At 42.8% G+C, this 21,172-nt stretch overlaps 1 protein-coding gene across 1 annotated transcript; it reads left to right on the plus strand.

The window, feature by feature from the left end:
* Nucleotides 18,771-19,451, plus strand: LOC107611332. The gene has a single exon (XM_016313271.1). The coding sequence runs from the start codon at nucleotides 18,771-18,773 to the stop codon at nucleotides 19,449-19,451; it is 681 nt and encodes a 226-aa protein (XP_016168757.1).

Consider the following 21,172-nt stretch of genomic DNA (forward strand, 5'->3'; position numbering starts at 1 on the left):
GCAACAATTAGAACAATAGATATGGGGCTAAGATAGATCATGAATGTCTTACACAATGAAATATTAGTAGCACATATGTTTTAAGCAAGCAAAATTAAAGATAACAATCAAGGCACAAGAGACAGAGACATTATGATTGCAAACATAGAGGGTGTGCATGATACATTGCATAAAGAAAATAAGTGGCATATCAAACTTAGTGTGACACTTTCACTTGGAATTGATGCAAATATCTAGTATAGATTGGAAACAAATTTTGTTGCATAGCAACACTAAACATAGAATGCAATCATATATCAATTTATTTGAACTAAAACTAAGCAAATGAAACTGTTATATGTTAAGTACAATCACCAAGCCAAGAATCTGTCATGAATAGGGATCTCTTGGTGATGTATTAACAAAAACAGTTAATAAAAGAAAGCATAAAAAAAACAGGTAAATGACTAAAACAAAGAGAAAACTAAAATTGTCCAACAAAGAAGAAAAATAACACTGCAAGGGGCATTATAATTATGCAGACAAGTGGTGTTGCTGAATGAATTGCATAGAAAATTAAGTGGCACACCAAACTTAGAATCTTAGTGTGACACTTTCATTTTTGATGCAATCATCCATAGAGATTGAAACAGATTGTTGCCGGGCAACACCAAACTTAGAATGTAACCATATGCCAATTTATTGAATTTAAACAAAGCAAAGAAGGAAAACAAAGCAAAGAAAAGAAATGTTACCTACAGTTGACGTGTTCTTCACTTTCTTCCTCTTCTTCCAGTTTGTTAAGAGGAATGACCTTAAGGGGGGAGAAGATTCAGCTATTGTCCCCTGTCTTGGTCTCTCCTCAGCAAGCTTCCTTTTGTTAATGACTTGATTGAGCTTGCTTGTTGGATCAGGGGTAGAATTGGTGCTCTTATTAGTTGCCTTCACTTCTTTGGATTCAAGACTTGGTTGCTGTGTGATTATTGGAGTGTTTTCTTCATCAAGAGCCTTTTGAATTGATGGTGCCATGAGCTCTTCCTCTATGCAACTTTCTACCTTACTTGAGTATGGACTCTCTTGATTGACTTCCTCACTTTCTTGTTCTTCCACTTCCTCCTTTGCATTCAACATTTGACTTAATAACACTTTCATGGAGGAGGTTTGTTGATCTTCCCAAGATTTCTTCATCTCCTCTTCATATCTTTCAATCACAGATTCAAGTGTTGAGAATTTTTGGTTCAAGAAAGTTTGTGGAGGTTGTGAGTTTTCATGTTCTTTTGTCATCTCAAGTGGCTTCTGTGGATATGCAATTTCAGGTTCAAATGCCTCCTCCAACTTATTCTTCCTTTTTATCCACCAATTGATCTTCACCTTCCTTCTCCACTTCTTCCTTTTTATCCACCAATTGATCTTCACCTTCCTTGCTTAGCAATTCTCTGTTTCTTCTTGCTTGCTCCAAATATCCATTCATCTTATTGTAGAGGGTTTCTTGCCTTTTCCAAGATTGTTCTTATCTTTCAAAAAATTCTCTGGAATTTTGAAGGAGATCCTCTGAAGGTTGAGAGTAATTTTGTGGACACGAACGTGTTGTAGTGAAGTTGTTTTGAGGGTTATGGAGTGAATTTTGTGAGTTGTGGAATGAATTTTGTGGTTGGTGAGATGAGTTGTATGGATCTTGGAGAAAACTATGTGTTGAGGCATAATCAAGAGATGATGTCTCTTGCTGAGTGTCATATGGAGCACCAGAATTCCCTTTCCAGCCATAGTTAGTGTTAGCATCATAACAGTATGATTTACTTTGTGGCTCTGGGAGGAAATTCCTTTCACTTGATTGTTCACACTCTTGTTGATATGCACAGACACCATGAGAAAAATGACATGAATCATTTGGTGGTTCTGGATCATATCTTGTGTGAATTGCTTCATCATCTATCATTTCTTGGTGATATTCCGAACCACCATTAGAATAATGACTCGAATAATTTTGTGGTGGTGGGAGATATCCCATATGATTCTCTTGCTCATCTTGTGGTTTTGAAGCATATCTCCATTGAGTGGAGTGCTCAGAATTTGCATTTTCTTGGTGATATTCCCAGCCACCATTAGAATAATCAATTGGTGATGGTGGATAATATCCCATAAGATTTGTTTGATCACAAGATGAGTTGAACTCCATTTGAATTTTATAAAACACAACACCAATGAAAATTGAAATTACTCATATTAGAGATGAGAATTTCTTAGTGAGGCAAAAACACAAACACCTTGGTTTCAATTTAAAACAGAGAACAAAAATAAAAAAAATGCTTGATCTAGACTTCTCACCCACTTAATCATTGTCGATCTAATCAATCCCTGGCAACGGCGCCAAAAACTTGATGGGTGGAAATCAGAATTCCACACCAAAACTCACTGGCAAGTGTACTGGGTCACATCAAGTAGTAAAACTCACTTAGAGTGAGGTCGATCCCACAAGCATTGATGGATCAAGCAACTTTAGTGGGTGATTAGTTTAGTCAAGCTAATATTGGTGAATTTGATGAAAAGTGACCAACAGAATGTAAATGATAAGAAATTTAAAGTTGCAGAAAGTAAATTGGCTTGAAACTTAAATGATAAGGAATGTAAATTGCAGCAGATCTCACTTGCAGGAATTAAATTGACAGAAGCTTAAAGGACAAGAAATGTAAATTGCAGCAAACATAAATCAGCAGAATGTAGATTGGACAGAAGCTTAAGGAGCAAGAAAAGTAAATTGCAGCAAAATGTAAAGGAGGGTGGGTGCTGGAGAATTTAAAGAAAGCAATAGATCAATCAATCAGAACAATTGCAGAAAATATAAATGTGCAGGAAAGTAAACTCAAGTTCAATGTAATCTGAAGTGTATAATTACAGAAAAGTAAAGTTGCAGAAGAAGGTAAATCAGAAAGAAACAATTGAGATCTGATCTTTAATTCATAGATTCAGAAAACAGAAAAGAAATGAAACTCCAAGATGAAGATCTTCAGAGAATTCTTCAATCAAAGTTCAAAAACCAAAAGCAGAAAAGTGAATTTGCAAAAGAAAGAAAATGAATATAGAAAGTAAACTCAAATTTGATCTCAATCTCCAAATTCAAAAGAAAATTAAAAGAGAGCTCTCTATTCTACCCCTAATGCTCTCTAGCAGAGCTAGCCTTGTTATGTAGTGTAGCACTCCCTTGTGTGCTTGGTTCGAACCTTAGCTGCCCCCTTTTGTGAGTGTTGCACCTAGCTTTTTTCGCATGAAGGCCACGAAAACGTTGCTTGTGTGAACGCTAGCGTTAAATAAATGAACGCTCTTCTCCTTTGCATAGCGCTTTCTTGCTTTCCTTGTTGGGCGCTCCGTTGCTTTAATGAACGCTAGTGTTCATTATTGTGAACGTTGCTTCCTTTTATTCCATTCATTTCCAATTAACAATGCCAATGCATGGTTCATAATGGTATAAATAAATTAAATGCATGCATCCTTTACTTTAACGCCTTGGCATTGATTTAATAATGCATTCATTTTTTCCTGGCATTAATGATTAAATACTTCATGTATGCATTAATTGGCTTTGTAATGCCAATTAACGTGAAGCTTATTCATGCCAATGCGTTAATATATAATGCATAGTTCATGATGGCATTAAATGCATGCATGCTTTAATTTATTAACTCATGATAATGCATGCTTAGGGCATTAATGCTAATGCCACAACTTCATGGTTATGGGCCACGCTTTTAAAAAGCGTGGCTTAAAGTTTCAAAACGTGCTCAAACTTCAAAGCGTGTCCCAAAATTTTTCTTTTCTTTTTTTTAGCTTATTTTGTGCTATTTTGCTTCTTTTTCCACTTATTTCCTACAAAATTTATAAAATCAAAAGATCAAGGAAATATACCATTTAAGCACAAAAGAATGCAATATTTAAGCACTAATCATTAATTTCTTGTATGAAAAAGTATAGAAAAACATGACATGATGACATGTCATCAATGTCTTGCAAGATGCTACTCCAATCCCATTTCCCACATTGGCAAGGAAGACCAAGAAACGAGTTGAGTTGGATCCCAAAATGGTAGAGATGTTCAAGAAAATTGAGGTAACCATTCCTCTCTTTGATGCTATACGCCAAGTACCTAAATATGCCAAGTTTCTAAAGGACTTATGTATGAACAAGGAAAAAATTTGTGAATTAGAAACTATTCCATTGGGAAGCTCATTCTCCGCTTTAATGGATGATGTGCCGGAAAAGTGTGGTGACCCCGACCCTTGCCTAGTAACTTACACCATAGATGGGGTCGAATTTGTTGATTGTATGTGCGATCTTGGCGCTTGCGTGAGTATTATGCCCTTGTCCGTTTATGAGGTCTTTGATGACTTGCATCATCTACTCTCTTTTCCTGCATAAAAAGGACCATAAAAGAGCATAATCTCATTTGATCATTGCAATTCATGCACTATTTGATGAATATTCTGGTACATTTCTTTGAAATGGGGTTGTGCTAAATTTTAGGTGAAAAAGACATCAAAAAGGGAAAGAAAATAACAAAATAAGCTGGGCGTGTGAAACTGGCGTGCCACTTGGAGCAAACGCCACAAAAATGTATGGGCGTGGCATGCCAGGAGCTGGGCGTGGCACGCCAGTACTAAATTCCAGAAAGGATCATCAAGCTCTCTATATGGGCGTGGCACGCCAGGAACTGGGCGTGGCACACTAGTTATGATTTCCAGAGGAGCATGATTGAAGAAAATATATGGGCGTGACCTACCAGGAGCTGGGCGTAGCACGCCAGTGTAATTTTCTAGAAAGCAATGATGATGGCCACTAAAGGGGTGTAGCACACCAAGCTGGGCGTGGCACGCCTAACCACTCATATACTATGGGCGTGCCACTTGGTATCGAAGGCGTGGCACGCCAGCTTCAAATTGTCACTTTGGCGTGCAACTTGAAGAATCAGGCATGGCACGCCAAGCTGAAAAGTATCACATTAAAGGGGCGTGCCACTTGAGCATCAAGGCGTGGCACGCCAGTACAAGATTCCAGAGAGCAACATTGAAGACCCAAAAGGCTGGGCGTACCACTTGGTATCGAAGGCGTGGCACGCCAGCTTCAAAAGTCACTTGGGCGTGCCACTTAGAGAGCCAGGCATGGCACGCCAAGCTGGAAAGAGCCACATTGAAGTGGGCATGCAACTTGAGCATCAAGGCGTGGCACGCCAGTACAAGTTTCCAGAGAAGAGGTTGAAAGCCAAAAAGGCTGGGCGTGCCATTTGGTGTCGAAGGCGTGGCACGCCAGCTCTCAACCCTCACTTTGGTGTGCCACTTGAAGGATAGCCACTAAGCCAAGGCAAAATACTGGGCATGGCACACCAGACCCTGGGTGTGGCACGCCAGTTATGTTTTTCAGAGGAAGAGTTAGGAGGCCAACCTTATGAGTGTGCCACTTGGTATCGAAGGCGTGGCACACCAGCTACCATCTCTCACTTCAGTGTGCCACTTGAGCCTCAGGCGTGGCACGCCAACATCACCCATCACCAAGAAGAAGACCTGGGCGTGCCACTTGAGTTCTGGGCGTGGCACGCCAACGAAGGGACCAAGCACACAAATGGGCGTGGCACGCCAGAACCTGGGTGTGCCACGTTGGTTCAGTTTTCCAGAGAGAAAGACCAAGCACACATGATGGGCGTGCCACGCTAGTTCATCTTTCCAGAGACAAGAAGAAGAGGGAGAAGGGCTGGGCGTGCCACTTGATGTCGAAGGCGTGGCACGCCAGGCTACACAAGTGCTTAAAGGACCCTGGGAGTGCCACTTGGGCTCGAAGGCGTGGCACGCCAGGGATGCCAATGAAGGAGGGCGTGCCACTTAAAGAGTTGGGCGTGGCACGCCACTGAAGCACCAGTCACACGCCAGCTGGGAGATCACGTTTATTGAGTTTCTTTTCCCTCCAAATTGTATTTTTCTGTTCACTTTTGTATTTTCTTTAATTTCTAGTGCTAGGAGTAGTATAAATAACCCCTGAAAGTACTGAGAAAGGGGTTAAGCAGTTGAGCTATTAGCTATAGTTAGATTTACTTTTCACTTTATCATCTCTTCCATCTCTTGTACTTTTCTCTGACTTATGAGTAGCTAAATTCCCTCTCATTGAGAGAGGGAGATCTGTTGTACTTGATGGATTAATGATAGTAAATTTCTTCTTCTTTTCATCCTCTCTTTGATTTGCTAGAAGGAATTTCGTTTTAATGTTAGTGTTCAATCACCTTGGAAAAGAGGTTGAATGCAAATTGGGTTTCATGGGAACCTTGGAAAAGGAAACATGAAACCATGCTAGAAATCCCTTCTCACACTTGAGTAGGATCTTGGTTTTGGTGTTTGCATATGGTGACATATAATCCTCCCTCTACTTGGACCTATGATGATGTGTGGTATAATCAGAGACCAAGCATATCTCTCTTCATGAACAATTAGACCAAGGAGTTGGCTATTGATCAAGATCTGAGAGATTGAGTCACCAAGGGATTGGGGCTCAATCAATCATGATTGCCAAGAGGTCAATGAGTTGCATGATTGAAAAGGATATGAGCTAGATTTAATCCAAAGAGACAACATCTCCTGATCTCAATGAATTTCCCCTATTCTTATCTCTCACCTTCTTTATAGCTTCTTTTACATTCTGCAAATCCCCATTCCCATTTACAATTAAGTCATTTACATTTTTGTACTTTACCTTATTGCCATTTTTAATCCTTCACTTTACTGCTTATATTTACTTTTGAGTCATTTATGTTTCTACCCATTTACAATCCTACAATCACGATTTATTCGGCTTAGCTTGCTTAATTTATCAATTAATTAAAGTTGCTCAAATCTACCAATATCTGTGGATACGATCCCACTCCACAATGGGTTATTACTTGACAATAATTTTTGGTGTGCTTGCCAAAAGAACGGATTCATCATTTTTTATATGGGGTGTGAATTCCGACTCATCAGTCTTGAAGCTCCCGCCGTTGAAACGGTCGGCCGCCTGGTTTGTTTTGGCGGACAAAAGCATAATTTCTGTTGTTGGTATCGCGGAGGATGTTCTAGTAAGTATAAAGGGGTTGGTCTTCCCGATTGATTTTCATATTCTCAAGATGCCCCCTAGTGATTCCGGGAGGACCTCATCTATTTTGCTCAGGAGGCCCTTCTTAAAAACCTCCCGATTCAAACTAGATGCGTTTTCGGGTACCTACTTGTTCTGAGGGTTACCTGAAACTATAGGTCGATCTCGGACGAGATCTTCTATGCTGGTCGGAGATGACGTGTCCGGCTGGTGGGTGGCGGCCGGAGCTGTCGTGTCCGACTTGTGGGACTGGCTGCACTGCTGATCCTTCGTCACCGGAGGGTGGGGGTACCTGCAAGAGACTCCGATGCTTAAGTTAGCATGGGTATTAAACAGGTTTTTTATAGAATCAGAGTATGAGTTATACCTGGGTGCTCCAGTGTATTTATAATGGTGTGGAGTGACCTTTTTAGATAAGATAAGTTAGTTATCTTATCTTATCTTATCTTATCTTTGGCTGAGGTCAGCTTATCTTCAAGGGAACCGCCTTTATCTCTATAGGCTTGGACTGCCTTTGGATTTGGGTCGTGTTCCTCTATTTGGGCCCTTTACTGGACTTTCCTGTTGATTTGGCCGAGCTCTTTGAGAAGAGGTCGGATAGCCTGACCTGAAGAGGTCGGTCGCTTTGTTATTGAACATCCCGGGTCGGATAGCTCGACCCAGGGTGTGAACAGTGCTCCTGCTCGAGCTCGGTCTTTCTTTTTGAGGTCGAGTCCTAGTTCTTAAGACTTCGATCCTTCTCTGGTGAAGCCGAACTCGAGCATTTGTCGACTTGTTTCTTTGTAGAATCTTCTTTTTTGAATGTGAAACGTTTTCTTCCAAAAGCGCGCTTTTGTATTAGTGCTCTGTTCTTGGGAACGTGCGAGGGTTTAATACCTTCATTAATTGGTTTTAATTGCCCCGTTTCTCTCAGCCTCTTTATTTTGAATTTCATATTTCAGAAAAATGGTTTCTCTTCTCCGTAACCTCCCTGTTCTTTCTCTCTTTCTGTTTTTCGCCTGGGGTTTGTTGCTTTCGCCTTTTTCCCTGCGACGTTTGCTTGGTTATTGTTTCTTTCTGGTTGTGAAAGAGGGGTGACTCTGGATTTCGCCTTCTGTTTCCAACTTTTGTGAGGCTTTCTGTTCGAGGGGTGGCTCTTCCTCCTGTCACTTCTGCTCTCAACCTTTCTTCAGGGTTTTCCCCTATTTCTCCAGGTTTGTTTTCTGTTCTCTACTGCTTTACTTTTTGCCTTCGTTTTTTTGATAAAGCTTTGATTTTTCGTTTGAAATGCCTGTTGGAAAATCTGAACCTTTTTGCGCCATTATGCTCAATTTGTTGTGATGCATGTTTCTGGCATTTCTTCTGATGATAGAGGTTTTGTTTGTTTGCATGTTCTGTTTCTGGCTGTCGCCTTCGTGTTTTGGAATTTTTGGGTCGATGAACTGTTTTGATAATATTTTGAAAAAGTCTGCGCCTTTTGAAGCTTTCTTTACTAATAGACTTTGTAGCAAATGACGTTCTTTCTTGTATTTGCTTTGTCTTTCTCTTTGTGTTGTTATTTGTCTGGGAAAAGGGGGGTTTTTTCTTCGTCGAGAGTTTTTTATCGAGATGTTTAGCCTTGTAGATTTTTCCTGAGTCTTTACTCCGTTACTGCCTCCAAAGGATGCCCCTGGACCTTGTCTTGGGGTTTTCCTTTCTACCTGTTTTGCATGCTTGAGTCGTGCTCTGCTATGGGTTGTTTTTGACTTTGTCCTAGATGTTTGGGTTAGTAATCTATTTTCTTCTTTTCTTACTGTAGGACTAGTTGACCTCTTGTCTTCTCGCAAGAACATTGTTGAGACATCTTCCCAAGTCCCTGAGGGCATGGCTGATTGGGTGGATTCGATGGTTCTTTTATGTGTTTCTTTGGTTGATTCCGAATTTTGTCAGCAGCTTAGACAATTTCATAGGGTTTGTAGTAGTGATAGTGAGGAAAAGAATTATGAACTTGTACCCCCTATTTCTGAAGAGAGAGTTTGTTTTTCTACTCGAATTGCTGGAGACCGTCCTTTTTTCTATGCATACGATTTCTTTTTTGGCCAGATGAGCATCACCATTCCTTTTACTCCTTTTGAGACCAATCTGTTGTGGTCTTGCAATGTAGCTCCATCCCAACTTCACCCCAATTCTTGGGGCTTTATAAAGATCTTTCAATTGTTGTGTCGTGAACTTGACATCCCTGCTTCGCAATCCCTTTTCTTTTATCTGTTTGTCTTGACAAAACCTGGGATAGTGAAGAAAAAGGCTGCCTGGGTTTCTTTCCAAGCTTCGTAAGGGAAGAAAGTTTTTCTATGTATGACGAGTCGTTTCGTGATTTTAAGAACTATTTCTTCAAGGTCCGAGCTGTTGAAGGAGCTCGGCCCTTTTTTCTGGATGAGAATGATGAGCCCGCTTTTCCTTTAGAGTGGCAAAAGAACGTTGTTGTGTCGAGGTATTCATGGGAGATGTTGGACGAGGTCGAGCAGGCCTTTGTGACTGTGTTGAAGGAGAATTGGGGGGAGCCTCCCTATCTTGATACCAAGAAATTCTTAGGGGACCCCTCACTTCTCCGACCTGAGCTGGGTAGTGATTGATTTCCTTTCTTTGTTTGTCGATTTTATTTTCTGCGAGCTCTTTTTCTGATTTGTAACTTGATTTCCTACTGTTATGTGTTGCTTGCAGATATGATTAAAAATAATAATTCTATGAAGGCCTTCAAGAAGGCCAGGAAGGCTTCTGCAGCCCAAAACATCCTCGGCCAAGGCGGCCAGGGAGGGGTCGTCCCAAGTTCACTCGAAGCCGGTCGTACCGAGCTCACCGGTGGCGAGAAAGGTAATCCCTACTTCCCGAGTTTGTTTGGTCGATCCTCCGCAAGCTTCTGTGGCTACTTCTGGTGCTCCTCCAAACAAAAAGCAAAAGACAACTGAGCCTTTTAATCTCGACGCCCCTGATTTTGACGCGGTTGAGTTTGTTGATCAGCAGATTGGTCCTTATGGTACCATCCCTACTGACGATGTCTCTCTTCTTCGCCATTTAGACTTCATTACTCGGAGCAGCATAAAAATGGCACATATGGGAGCTGCTATGTACCGTACTGTCCAAGATCTTCCCCTTCAGGCTACTAAGGCCTTTATGGAAGAGGCTAAGCGGGAGTTCGATAGAATGAAAGGTTTAAAGGAGGAGCTTCAAGTGAAGGTGGCCAAGCTGGAGAAGGAATTGGAGGGCGAGAAGGCAAGTTCTGTTGCTTTGGCGGCTTCTGTGAGGTTGGCTGAAGACACAACATTAAGGCACAAGGACAGCTATGTCACATCCTACCGTGAGGTAATGCGTCTTAGGGAAGAGTTGGAGTCTTCTCGGGTTGACTATGCCGAGTTCCAGGGTCACCTTGTGGGCAGCGTAAATGCTGCTTATGAGAACCTGAAGGAGCAAGTTTGAGTTCTTGCTCCCGAGGTCGACCTTACTCTCTTTAGTCTGGACAATGTCGTAAAAGAGGGCAAGATTGTCCCTGACGACCTTGATGATGATGATGTTGAACCTCTGCCTGTGCCGGTTGCCAAAGCCACTGTCGTGCCGACTTCTTCAGCTCCTCCTGCTGGGGTTAGTCATCCCGAGCCCGAGCCTGATTGTCAGATATTAAATCAAGACGATGAGACGGTGGATGCTGTGCCCCTCCAGACTCGTCCTCCTTCGCCCCATGTTGATACAGCTTCTGGGAAACCTCTGGATCCTCTTTAGTTTTTCTTAGTATATTTGTGTGCGGCCCTGTCTGTGGGCTTTTGAATTGTTTATTTTTTGTAAATGGTATTTTGCTGATTGTTGACACTCTCTTGGTTGCTTGTTTAGCAACTTTATTTTGAAAAACAAAGCAGTTTCTAAGCTTTTGGGGCTGATTTTGGTGGCCTCTGAAGCTTGCCGTTATTACAGCTAGCAGTTTTTATATCATGTCTGTCTGCACTTGTCTTGGCACCTTTCTAGTTTTTTGAGAGTGTTGGGACTTTTCGTTGTTTGACCTCTTTGGGTTGGCTTGGTTCTTTGGCCTGATGTCATTTCCATCAATTCGTTTTGCTTGGACTTTGTTCAGGTCTTTGTTAGGAATTTTCTTTGTACAATGCTGAGGTCACCGATTTTATTATGTCGGTTTTGTCCGAGCTGTTGTTGATAATCCTCTTTTTTGGACCCCTCTTTAGGTCTCTCTCAGGGATTATTTTTGTAGCTTTATGTTTTGGACCGACTTCTTCGCGTCGGGTCCTTGTAAGTTATTTTGTAATCCTCTTTCTTGGACCTTGTTCAGGTCTCTTTCAGGGATTACTTAATAACTTTTATGTTTTGGGCCGACTTCGTCATGTCGGGCCCTTCTAAGTTATTTTTGTAATCCTCTTTCTTGGACCTTGTTCAGGTGTCTTTCAGGGATTACTTTTATAACTTTTATGTTTTGGGCCGACTTCGTCATGTCGGGCCCTTCTAAGTTACTTTTGTAATCCTCTTTCTTGGACCTTATTCAGATCTCTTTCAGGGATTACTTTTAAAACTTTTATGTTTTGGGCCGACTTCGTCATGTCGGGCCCTTCTAAGTTAAAGTAATCCTCTTTTATAGGGTTGGCCACACCTCTTTCTAGGGTTTACTTATAACTTGGGTTGACTTGGTCCGACTTCTTAACGTCGGTCAGTCTTTAAGTTATTATTTAGCAATCCATTAGGACCTCGTCAGGTCCTTTCTATGGATCACTTTCGATAACTTCTTGCATTATTCTGTTTTCATCTTTGCCGATTTGTAGAAATTGGGTTTAATCCTCGCTTGGTTGACCTTTTGATGAATTTGGTTTTCATCTCTGTTGGTCTTTATCGCGATCGTGCAGTGAATTCGATTTTCACTTTCTGTCGATCTGTTGCTTTATAATCGGACGATGAATGTTTCAGATTAATGCGGCTTGAAAATTTGTAGAATATCTAAACATATTTTATTCAAAAAAAATGCAAATATGTACATGTGGAGTTTTTACCCTTTTAAGTCGGATAATTTGTGGATCTCAAATTGGTGCCTCATTAAAAAACCTTTTCAGGAAAAAGAGTACACCCTATGTTGAGATCCCTTACCATTCCTAGCTATAGTACCTTCTTAGGTTGCAGGCGTGCCATGACCTGGGAAGCTCTCACCCCTCGAGTTCGGACAGTCTGTAGTAGCCCTTCCCGAGTACTTCTATGACTCGGTAGGGTCCTTTCCAATTTGCTGCTAGCTTTCCTTCTCCGGGTTGAGTTGTTCCGATATCATTTCGTATTAGGATAAGATCATTCTCAGTGAAACCTTTTGGCACTACCTTTTGATTATATCTGGAAGCCATTCGACGTTTTAGTGCTTCTTCCCTGATCCGAGCTCTTTCTTAGATTTCAGGAAGTAGGTCGAGCTCTTCCCTTTGAAGTTGGGAGTTGGCTTCTTCATTGTAATGGACCATTCTAGGTGATCCTTCCTCGATCTCTACTAGGATCATTGCCTCCGTTCCATATGCTAATCGGAAGGGTGATTCCTTTGTGGTGGAATGTGGCGTTGTTCGATATGCCCATAGGACTTGTGGGAGTTCTTCGGCCCAAGCTCCTTTTGCGTCTTGTAATCTCTGTTTTAGCCCAGCCAATATGACTTTGTTGGCAGCTTCGGCTTGTCCATTCGCTTGGGGATGTTCGACGGAAGTGAACTGATGCTTTATGTTCAAGTCGGCTACTAATTTTCTGAAGCCTGCATCTGTGAATTGGGTGCCATTGTCTGTGGTGATGGAGTATGGAACCCCGAACCTTGTGACAATATTCCTATATAGGAATTTTCGACTTCTTTGAGCAGTAGCGTTAGCTAGGGGTTCTGTCTCGATCCACTTTGTGAAATAGTCTACCCCTACTATGAAGAATTTAACTTGTCCCGATCCCTGGGGAAAGGGTCCGAGAAGGTCGAGTCCCCATTTTGCAAATGGCCAAGGTGAGGTTACGCTGATGAGCTCCTCGGGCGGGGCGATGTGAAAGTTGGCATGTTTTTGACATGGTGGACATTTCTTTACGAACTCTGTGGCCTCCTTTTGTAGAGTTGGCCAATAAAATTCTGCCCGAAGTACTTTTTTGGTGAGCGCTTGTGCTCCGAGATGATTGCCACAGATGCCACTGTGTATTTCTTCTAGAACTTCCCTCGTGTTGGAAGTCGGTACACATTTTAACAATAGTATTGAAATTCCTCTTTTGTATAGAGTATTATTTATAATAGTGTAGTATTGTGCTTCTCATTTTAACCTTTTTGCCTCCTTCTCGCCTGTAGGAAGTGTTTCTATTTTGAGGTAGTTAATTATAGGAGTCATCCATCCTTGATCTAGACCTGTTATGGCTAGGACTTTTTCCTCTTTCGAGATTGACAGGTTTTGTAATATTTCCTGGATGAGGCTTCTATTGTTGCCTCTTGGTTTGGTGCTGGCTAGTTTTGAGAGTGCGTCAGCTCGGGCATTTTATTCGCGGGGTATGTGGTGGATCTCATATTCCCGGAGTTGTCCAGGCTGTTCCCTGGTTTTACCTAGGTACTTTTTCATAGTGGGGTCCTTGGCTTGGTAGCTCCCCGTTATTTGTGAAGTGATCACCTGTGAGTCACTGAAGATAACGAGTCTTTGAGCTCCGACCTCTTTAGCCAGCTTTAAACCAGCGAGTAGTGCCTCATATTCCGCCTGGTTGTTTGAGGTGGGGAACCCGAATTTGAGAGAGAGTTCGATTTGGGTTCCTTGATTACTTTCAATTATCACACCTGCGCCGCTTCCCGTCTTATTCGAGGAACCGTCCACGTAGAGATTCCATTCCATGGGGGTTTCCAGGGTGTCTGTAAATTCTACAATGAAGTCGGCTAAGTATTGTGATTTGATGGCTGTCCGAGCTTCGTATTGAAGGTCGAACTCAGACAACTCAACTGCCCATTGTAAGATTCTGCCCGCTAGGTCTGTTTTCTGCAATATCCCTTTAATGGGCTGGTTGGTCCGAACCTTAATAGTGTGAGCTTGGAAGTACGGGCGAAGTCGTCGAGATGTTAGTATGAGAGCATAGGAAAATTTTTCTATTTTTTGGTAGTTTAGCTCGGATCCTTGTAATACTTTACTGATGAAGTATACGGGTTGTTGCCCACTGTCATCTTCTCGAACTAGTGCTGAGGCTACTACCCGACTCCCTACCGCGAGGTACAATATGAGTGGTTCTTCTTCTCGTGGCCGAGATAGGATAGGTGGCTGTCCTAGGAATCTTTTGAAATCTTGGAAGGCTTGTTCACACTCCGTTGTCCATTCGAACCACTTTCCTTTCCTTAGAGTAGCATAGAAGGGAAGAGATCTTATCGCTGATCCCGCTAGGAATCTGGACAGGGCTGCCAATCTCCCGTTGAGTTGTTGTACCTCTTTGACGCAAGTTGGGCTCTTCATGTTGAGTATGGCCTGGCATTTATCCGGATTTGCCTCAATTCCTCTTTGTTTGAGCATAAAACCTAAGAACTTTCCGGCTTCTACTGCAAAGGTGCATTTTGCAGGATTGAGTCGCATGTCATGCTTTTTTATAGTGTCGAACACTTGGACCAGGTCGGACAATAATGTCTCTTCACTTTGTGTCTTTATCAACATGTCGTCCACATAGACTTCCATGACTTTTCCGATATGATCTGAGAAGACTTTATTCATTAGCCTTTGATAAGTAGCTCCCGCATTTTTGAGACCAAAAGGCATCATGATGTAGCAGTAGTTTGCTTTTGGTGTTAAAAACGAGGTTTTTTCTTGATCGGGTGGGTACATTGGGATTTGATTGTATCCGGAATATGCATCCATAAATGAGGGGTATTTATATCCGGAGGAGGCATTGACCAGAGCGTCGATACTTCGGAATGGATAAGGGTCTTTTGGGTAGGCTTTTTTGAGATCAGTATAGTCGGTGCACATTCGCCACTTCCCGTTTGATTTTTTCACCAAGACGACGTTAGCTAGCCATAGTGGGTACTTGACTTCTCTTATGAATCCTGCCTCCAGTAGAGCTTGTACCTACTCTTCCACAGCTTGGGATCGTTCAGGTCCGAGTTTTATATGCCTCTGTTGTACTGGCCGAGATCCAGGGTAGACTGCTAGCTTATGACACATTAACTCGGGGTCTATGCCTGGCATGTCTGCATCCTTCCACGCAAAAAGGTCGGTGTTTTCTTGTAAGAAATGTATGAGTGATTCTTTTATGTCTCCTTTTAGAATCGTGCCAATATTGGTTGTTTTGTCCGAGACGTCTTCGATCTGGACTTTCTCTACTTCGCCTTCAGGTTGTGGACGGAGTTCTTCTTGCCTCTGAACTCCACCAAGTTCAATTGTGTGGAATTCTTCTCCTCTGCCTCTGAGGTTTAGACTTTCGTTATAATAGCGGCGCGCCATCTTCTGATCTGCTTTTATCGTAGCTATCCCTTCTGCAGTTGCAAATTTCATGCATAGATGTGGAGTTGAGACTATTGCACCGAGTTGATTTAATGTTGTCCGACCTATTAGGGCATTGTAGGCTGAAATCACATCGACCACGATGTAGTCTATTTTGAGTGTTCTGGATTGGTTTCCTTTTTCGAAGGTTGTGTGTAGTGGGACATATCCCAGTGGTTGCACTGGAGTGTCTTCCAGTCCGAACAGGCTGTTTGGATATGCTCTAAGTTCTTTATCTTCCAGGCCGAGCTTGTCGAAGGCAGTTTTGAATAAGATATCGGTGGAGCTCCCTTGGTCTATCAGTATGCAATGGAGATTTGCATTTGTCAGTATAATGGTGATGACCATAGGGTCGTCGTGTCCTGAGATGATACCGGATGCATCTTCTTTGGTAAACGTAATTGCCGGGATGTCGGGTGCTTCCTCCTTTCCTTCGACGTGATATACTTCTTTGAGATATCTTTTACGAGATGATTTGGAGATTCCTCCTCCTGCAAACCCTCCATATATCATATGAACATGTCTTTCTGGTGTACGAGGTGATCGCTCGGTTCGTCCAACCTCCTCGTCCCTTCTCCTTTTTCTTTGCTCATCGTCCCGGGTGGCCAGATATCGATCTAGTTTTCCTTCTCTCACTAATTTTTCTATGACATTTTTTAAGTCAAAGCATTCGTTGGTGGAGTGCCCACGGACTCGATGGTATTCACAATATTCATTCCGGTTTCCTCCTCTCCTTTTGCCTTTGAGTGGTCGAGCTGGGGGTATTTTTTCTGTATGGCAAACTTCTTTGTAAACATCCACAAGGGACACCCGAAGAGGGGTGTAATTATGATATTTTTTAATTTTTTTTCCTTGTCGATCTTCCTTCTTTTTGGACTCTTTATCTTTGTCTCGGTAGGTGAATCCGGATTTTGAGGTTTCTCTTAGTCGGGAATTTTCTTCCATGTTGATGTATTTCTCCGCTCGTTCTTGCACTTCGTCCAGAGATGTGGGATACTTCTTTGATATAGATTGGCTAAAAGGTCCCTCTCGTAGACCATTGATGAGGCCCATGATGGCGGCCTCTGTCGGTAGGCTTTATATGTCTAGGCATATTTTGTTGAATCTTTCTATGTAGTTGCGAAGACTTTCCCGATCTCCTTGCTTGATTCCTAATAGACTGGGGGCATGCTTAGCCTTATCTTTTTGGATGGAGAATCTGGCCAGGAACTTTTTGGATAAGTCGTCAAAGCTTGAGATGGACTTCGGAGGTAGGTTGTCAAACCATCTAATTGCTGTCTTTGTGAGAGTTGTTAAGAAAGCTTTACAGCGAACTGCGTCTGAGGCGTCAGTGAGGTACATTCTACTTCTGAAATTGCTGAGATGATGGTTGGGATCTGTGGTGCCATCGTACAAAGCCATATCCGGAAGTTTGAAGTCTTTAGGGATTTTGGTCCTCATGATCTCCCTAGTGAATGGATCTTGATCCTTGCGAGAGTTATCCTTAGGAGTGGATCGAGTAGCCTTGGCTTTGAGATCGGTTTCGAGTTTTAGGAGTTTGTCTTCTAATTCTCGGTGTTGCCTTACCCCCTTTTGTAGATCTTTCCCAACTTCTCGTTGATGCTGGCTTTCTTTTTCAGGTTGCTTTAAACGATCTTGAAGCGCTTCTATCACTCTTGGATTTGATGAATTTTTGTCCTCGTTAGATTCCGGGGTATCTTTTAGTGTATTGCCCGCATTTTTATGCGGTGTTCTATCCTCTAGATCTGAATCGTGGTCATTGTCATGGTCATCCTCCATGATGGTGGGATGACTTCCAGGTTCCCCGGCAACGGCGCCAATGTTCCGAGGGTTACCTGAAACTGTAGGTCGATCTCGGACGAGATCTTCTGTGCTGGTCAGAGATGACGTGTCCGGCTGGTGGGTGGTGGCCGGAGCTGTCGTGTCCGACTTGTGGGACTGGCTGCACTGCTGATCCTTCGTCACCGGAGGGTGGGGGTACCTGCAAGAGACTCCGATGCTTAAGTTAGCATGGGTATTAAACAGGTTTTTTGTAGAATCAGAGTATGAGTTATACCTGGGTGCTCCAGTGTATTTATAATGGTGTGGAGTGACCTTTTTAGATAAGATAAGTTAGTTATCTTATCTTATCTTTGGGTGAGGTCAGCTTATCTTCAAGGGAACCGCCTTTATCTCTATAGGCTTGGACTGCCTTTGAATTTGGGTCGTGTTCCTCTATTTGGGCCCTTTACTGGGCTTTCCTGTCGATTTGGCCGAGCTCTTTGAGAAGAGGTTGGATAGCCTGACCTAAAGAGGTCGGTCACTTTGTTACTGAACATCTCAGGTCGGATAGCTCGACCCAGGGTGTGAACACTACTCGTTAAGATCGATGGAAGAGAAGTGAGCTTTAATCTTGATGAAGCCATGAGACATCCACCGGAGGATCACTCTATATTCCGGTGTGATTTGATTGACAATGTGGTGGCCAAAGTCCACCAAGTTAATTTTGATGGAAAGAGTATGATTCAAGATCCGAGTGTGGGGAGTTCCCATGTATGAAAAGAAGATGCCTTATCACCTCCAATGTCACCGAATGACAAAGTGCTGAGTCATGAACAAAAGGTATATTTGAAACCACTCCCGATCCACCTAAAATATGCCTTCCTTGAAGGTGACCAAAAGCTCCCGGTAATTGTTGCTAAGGAGTTCTCCTCCCACCAAGAGAAGTTACTTAATGTCTTAAGGAGGAACAAGAAGGCCATTAGGTGGAGCCTAGCGGACCTAATTGGCATTAGCCCCCAAGTGTGTGAACACCAAATTTTTCTAGAAGAAGGAGCCAAACCCGTTAGACAACCTCAAAGGCGTCTCAATCCTACCATTTTAGAGATTGTGAAGAAGGAGGTCACCCGGTTATTAGAAGCGGACATTATCTATCCGATTTCAGATAGTGAGTGGGTGAGCCCCGTCCAAGTGGTTCCAAAAAAATCCGGTGTTACTACAATCAAGAACGAACAAGGGGAGCTTATAGCTACAAGAGTCCAAAACTCATGGAGGGTGTGTATTGACTATCGGCGCCTAAACTTGGCCCCTAGGAAGGAGCACTTTCCGTTGCCCTTCATCGATCAAATGCTTGATCGCCTATATGGTAAATCTCATTATTGTTTTTTAAATGGATATTTCGGTTATTTTCAAATCAATATTGCTCCAAATGATCAAGAAAAAACCACCTTCACATGCCCTTTCAGAATGTATGCGTATAAGAGAATGCCGTTTGGCTTGTGCAACGCACCGGCAACGTTCCAAAGGTGTATGATGAGTATATTTGTGGATCTTTTGGAGCAATGCATGGAGGTGTTTATGGACGATTTTTCTGTTTATGGGGACTCTTTTGACCTTTGCTTGGACAATTTAGCTAATGTAGTGCTTTCTTTTGTTCGGAATAACATTATTTGCCGCTTTAGATCACCACGAGCAATCGTGAGTGATCAAGGCTCGCACTTTTATAACAAAAAGATGGCAAGGTTAATGAAGAAGTATGGCATCATCCATAAGGTAGCCACAGCATACCACCCCCAAATAAACGGCCAAGCCGAGGTTTCCAATTGGGAACTCAAGCGCATATTGAAAAAGGTTGTGAAGCCTCATAGGAAAGATTGGAGTTCTAAGCTCGGCGATGCGCTTTGGGCCTACCAGACGGCATATAAAACGCCAATTGGTATGAGCCCGTTCTGGTTGGTCTATGGGAAGGCTTGCCATCTACCGGTGGAGATAGAACATAAAGCGTATTGGACCGTAAAAGAGTTAAATACGGGTTTTGGGGTTGGGGTCGAAAGGAAGTTACAATTGGTGGAGCTTGAGAACCTTCGCTTGGAAGCCTATGAGAATTCAAGACTTTACAAGGAGAAGATGAAAGCGGTGCATGATAGAAATATTAGAAGAAGATAGTTTAGAGTGGGAGAGTTAGTTCTCCTCTATAACTCTAGGTTGAGATTGATGCCTGGGAAGCTAAGATCAAGGTGGGAAGGCCCCTATAGAGTGGAGAAAGCAGAACCATATGGGGTCTACCACTTGCGCCATCCTTCAAACCCCAATATCTTCAAGGTAAATGGTCATCGTCTAAAGCTATACCATGGAGAAAAGATGAAAAACAACAAAGAGGTTGAGGTGTTCCTTCTTGAGGACGCACCCGAAGGCGAAGCGATTTGAGCTCATGACCGTCCAACTTAAGGACGTTAAACAAAAGTGGTAGGTGGGAGACACCCCACCATGGTATGATCTACCTTTGCTTATAGTTTCTTGCTCATAGCTTGTAGAATTTTTGTCCCTTTGGTGATTGCTTGATTTGTGAGTTTGTTTATAGTAGGGTTTGCTTGATTGTTTGTTAAATTGCTCATGAGGAGTTCATTGATAATGGTTTAATTGAATTGAGAGGTGAAAATGCTTAAGGTTAAGTGTTATATGAGGTTTTTGATGTTTTTGAACCCTTTAACATGCATTACTACCAATTTGTGCTATAATTGCCCCTCCTCATGTGTATGAAAAAAAAAGGGGGGGCCATCCACGCGCAAGCGTGCTATACGCGTACGCGTGGACGCGTTTTCACAACCCCTGATACTAAAACCCGAGAGTTGTGCCTCATGTGTGCCCACTTTGTGCCTGGGGCACAACCGTGACCCACGCGTAAGCGTGTATGACGCCTACGCGTCACCCTGCAAATTCGCACACCCATGCGTAAGCATGGGCAACGCGTACGCGTTGGTTGTGAATTTTGGACACCCTGGTATAAAAACCAAAGAGTTATGCCCCCTTTATGCCAAAACTGTGCCAGGCAACCCACGCGTAAGCGTAGCCGACGCGTACGCGTCGGTCACCGATTTTCCAATCCACGCGTAAGCGTGATAGACGCGTACGCATCGATTGTGCTGCATGCCACTCCTGGTACAAAAACCAGAGAGTTGAACCTGCTTTGTGCCTACTCTGCGCCCAGGGCACAACTCTACCCACGCGTGCGCATCACCTGACGCGTACGTGTCCCTTCTCTTTCCTGCAACCCATGCGTACGTGTGGGAGATGCTTACGTGTTGCCTTCCATCTCTGTCCATCCACACGTACGCGTGGAGTACGCGCACGCGTCGCATCCCGAATGCAAGTAATGAACAACGCGTGCCCTGTTCTATTTTGTTTCCAAATTCCTTCCTCCACTCTCATTCTTCCATCCCTTCTCTTCTTCTATCTCCTCCTATCACCTTCCCCAATCACCACCAACGCCACCGGCGACCAACACCTCCGACGGTCCCACACCTACTGTCTTTTCCTATTCTCCACCTACACTTCGCATTACCTTCTTCTCCTTCTCGAGGTTCTCCTCCTACTCCTCCTTCTCTTTTGTCTTCTTTTAGATTTTTTCTCTTCCTAGTTGCCTTTGATTACTCTCTAGCTTTTCTTTATTCTTTTCATCTTAGTGGCATTTTTTTTCTTACTTGTTTCTTGCTTGTTTGCTTTCTTTCATTTCATACTTTCCATGGGTGTTAGAGTTTGGGTTGTCTCTTATTTTTGATGGATCATTTTGATCTCTATTGCTTTCTTTGAGACTTTGTGGTGTTATTGTGTTGATTGGTATTCTATTTGGGGTTATACATGTTTATATTTCTCCTACTTGCCCATAT

This window comes from Arachis ipaensis, chromosome B08 (assembly GCF_000816755.2).
Source record: "Arachis ipaensis cultivar K30076 chromosome B08, Araip1.1, whole genome shotgun sequence".
Taxonomy (NCBI): domain Eukaryota; kingdom Viridiplantae; phylum Streptophyta; class Magnoliopsida; order Fabales; family Fabaceae; genus Arachis; species Arachis ipaensis.

Excerpts from the sequence above, each read along its gene's own strand:
- LOC107611332 (XM_016313271.1), top strand. The coding sequence starts at position 18,771 with ATGCCGTTTGGCTTGTGCAACGCACCGGCAACGTTCCAAAGGTGTATG.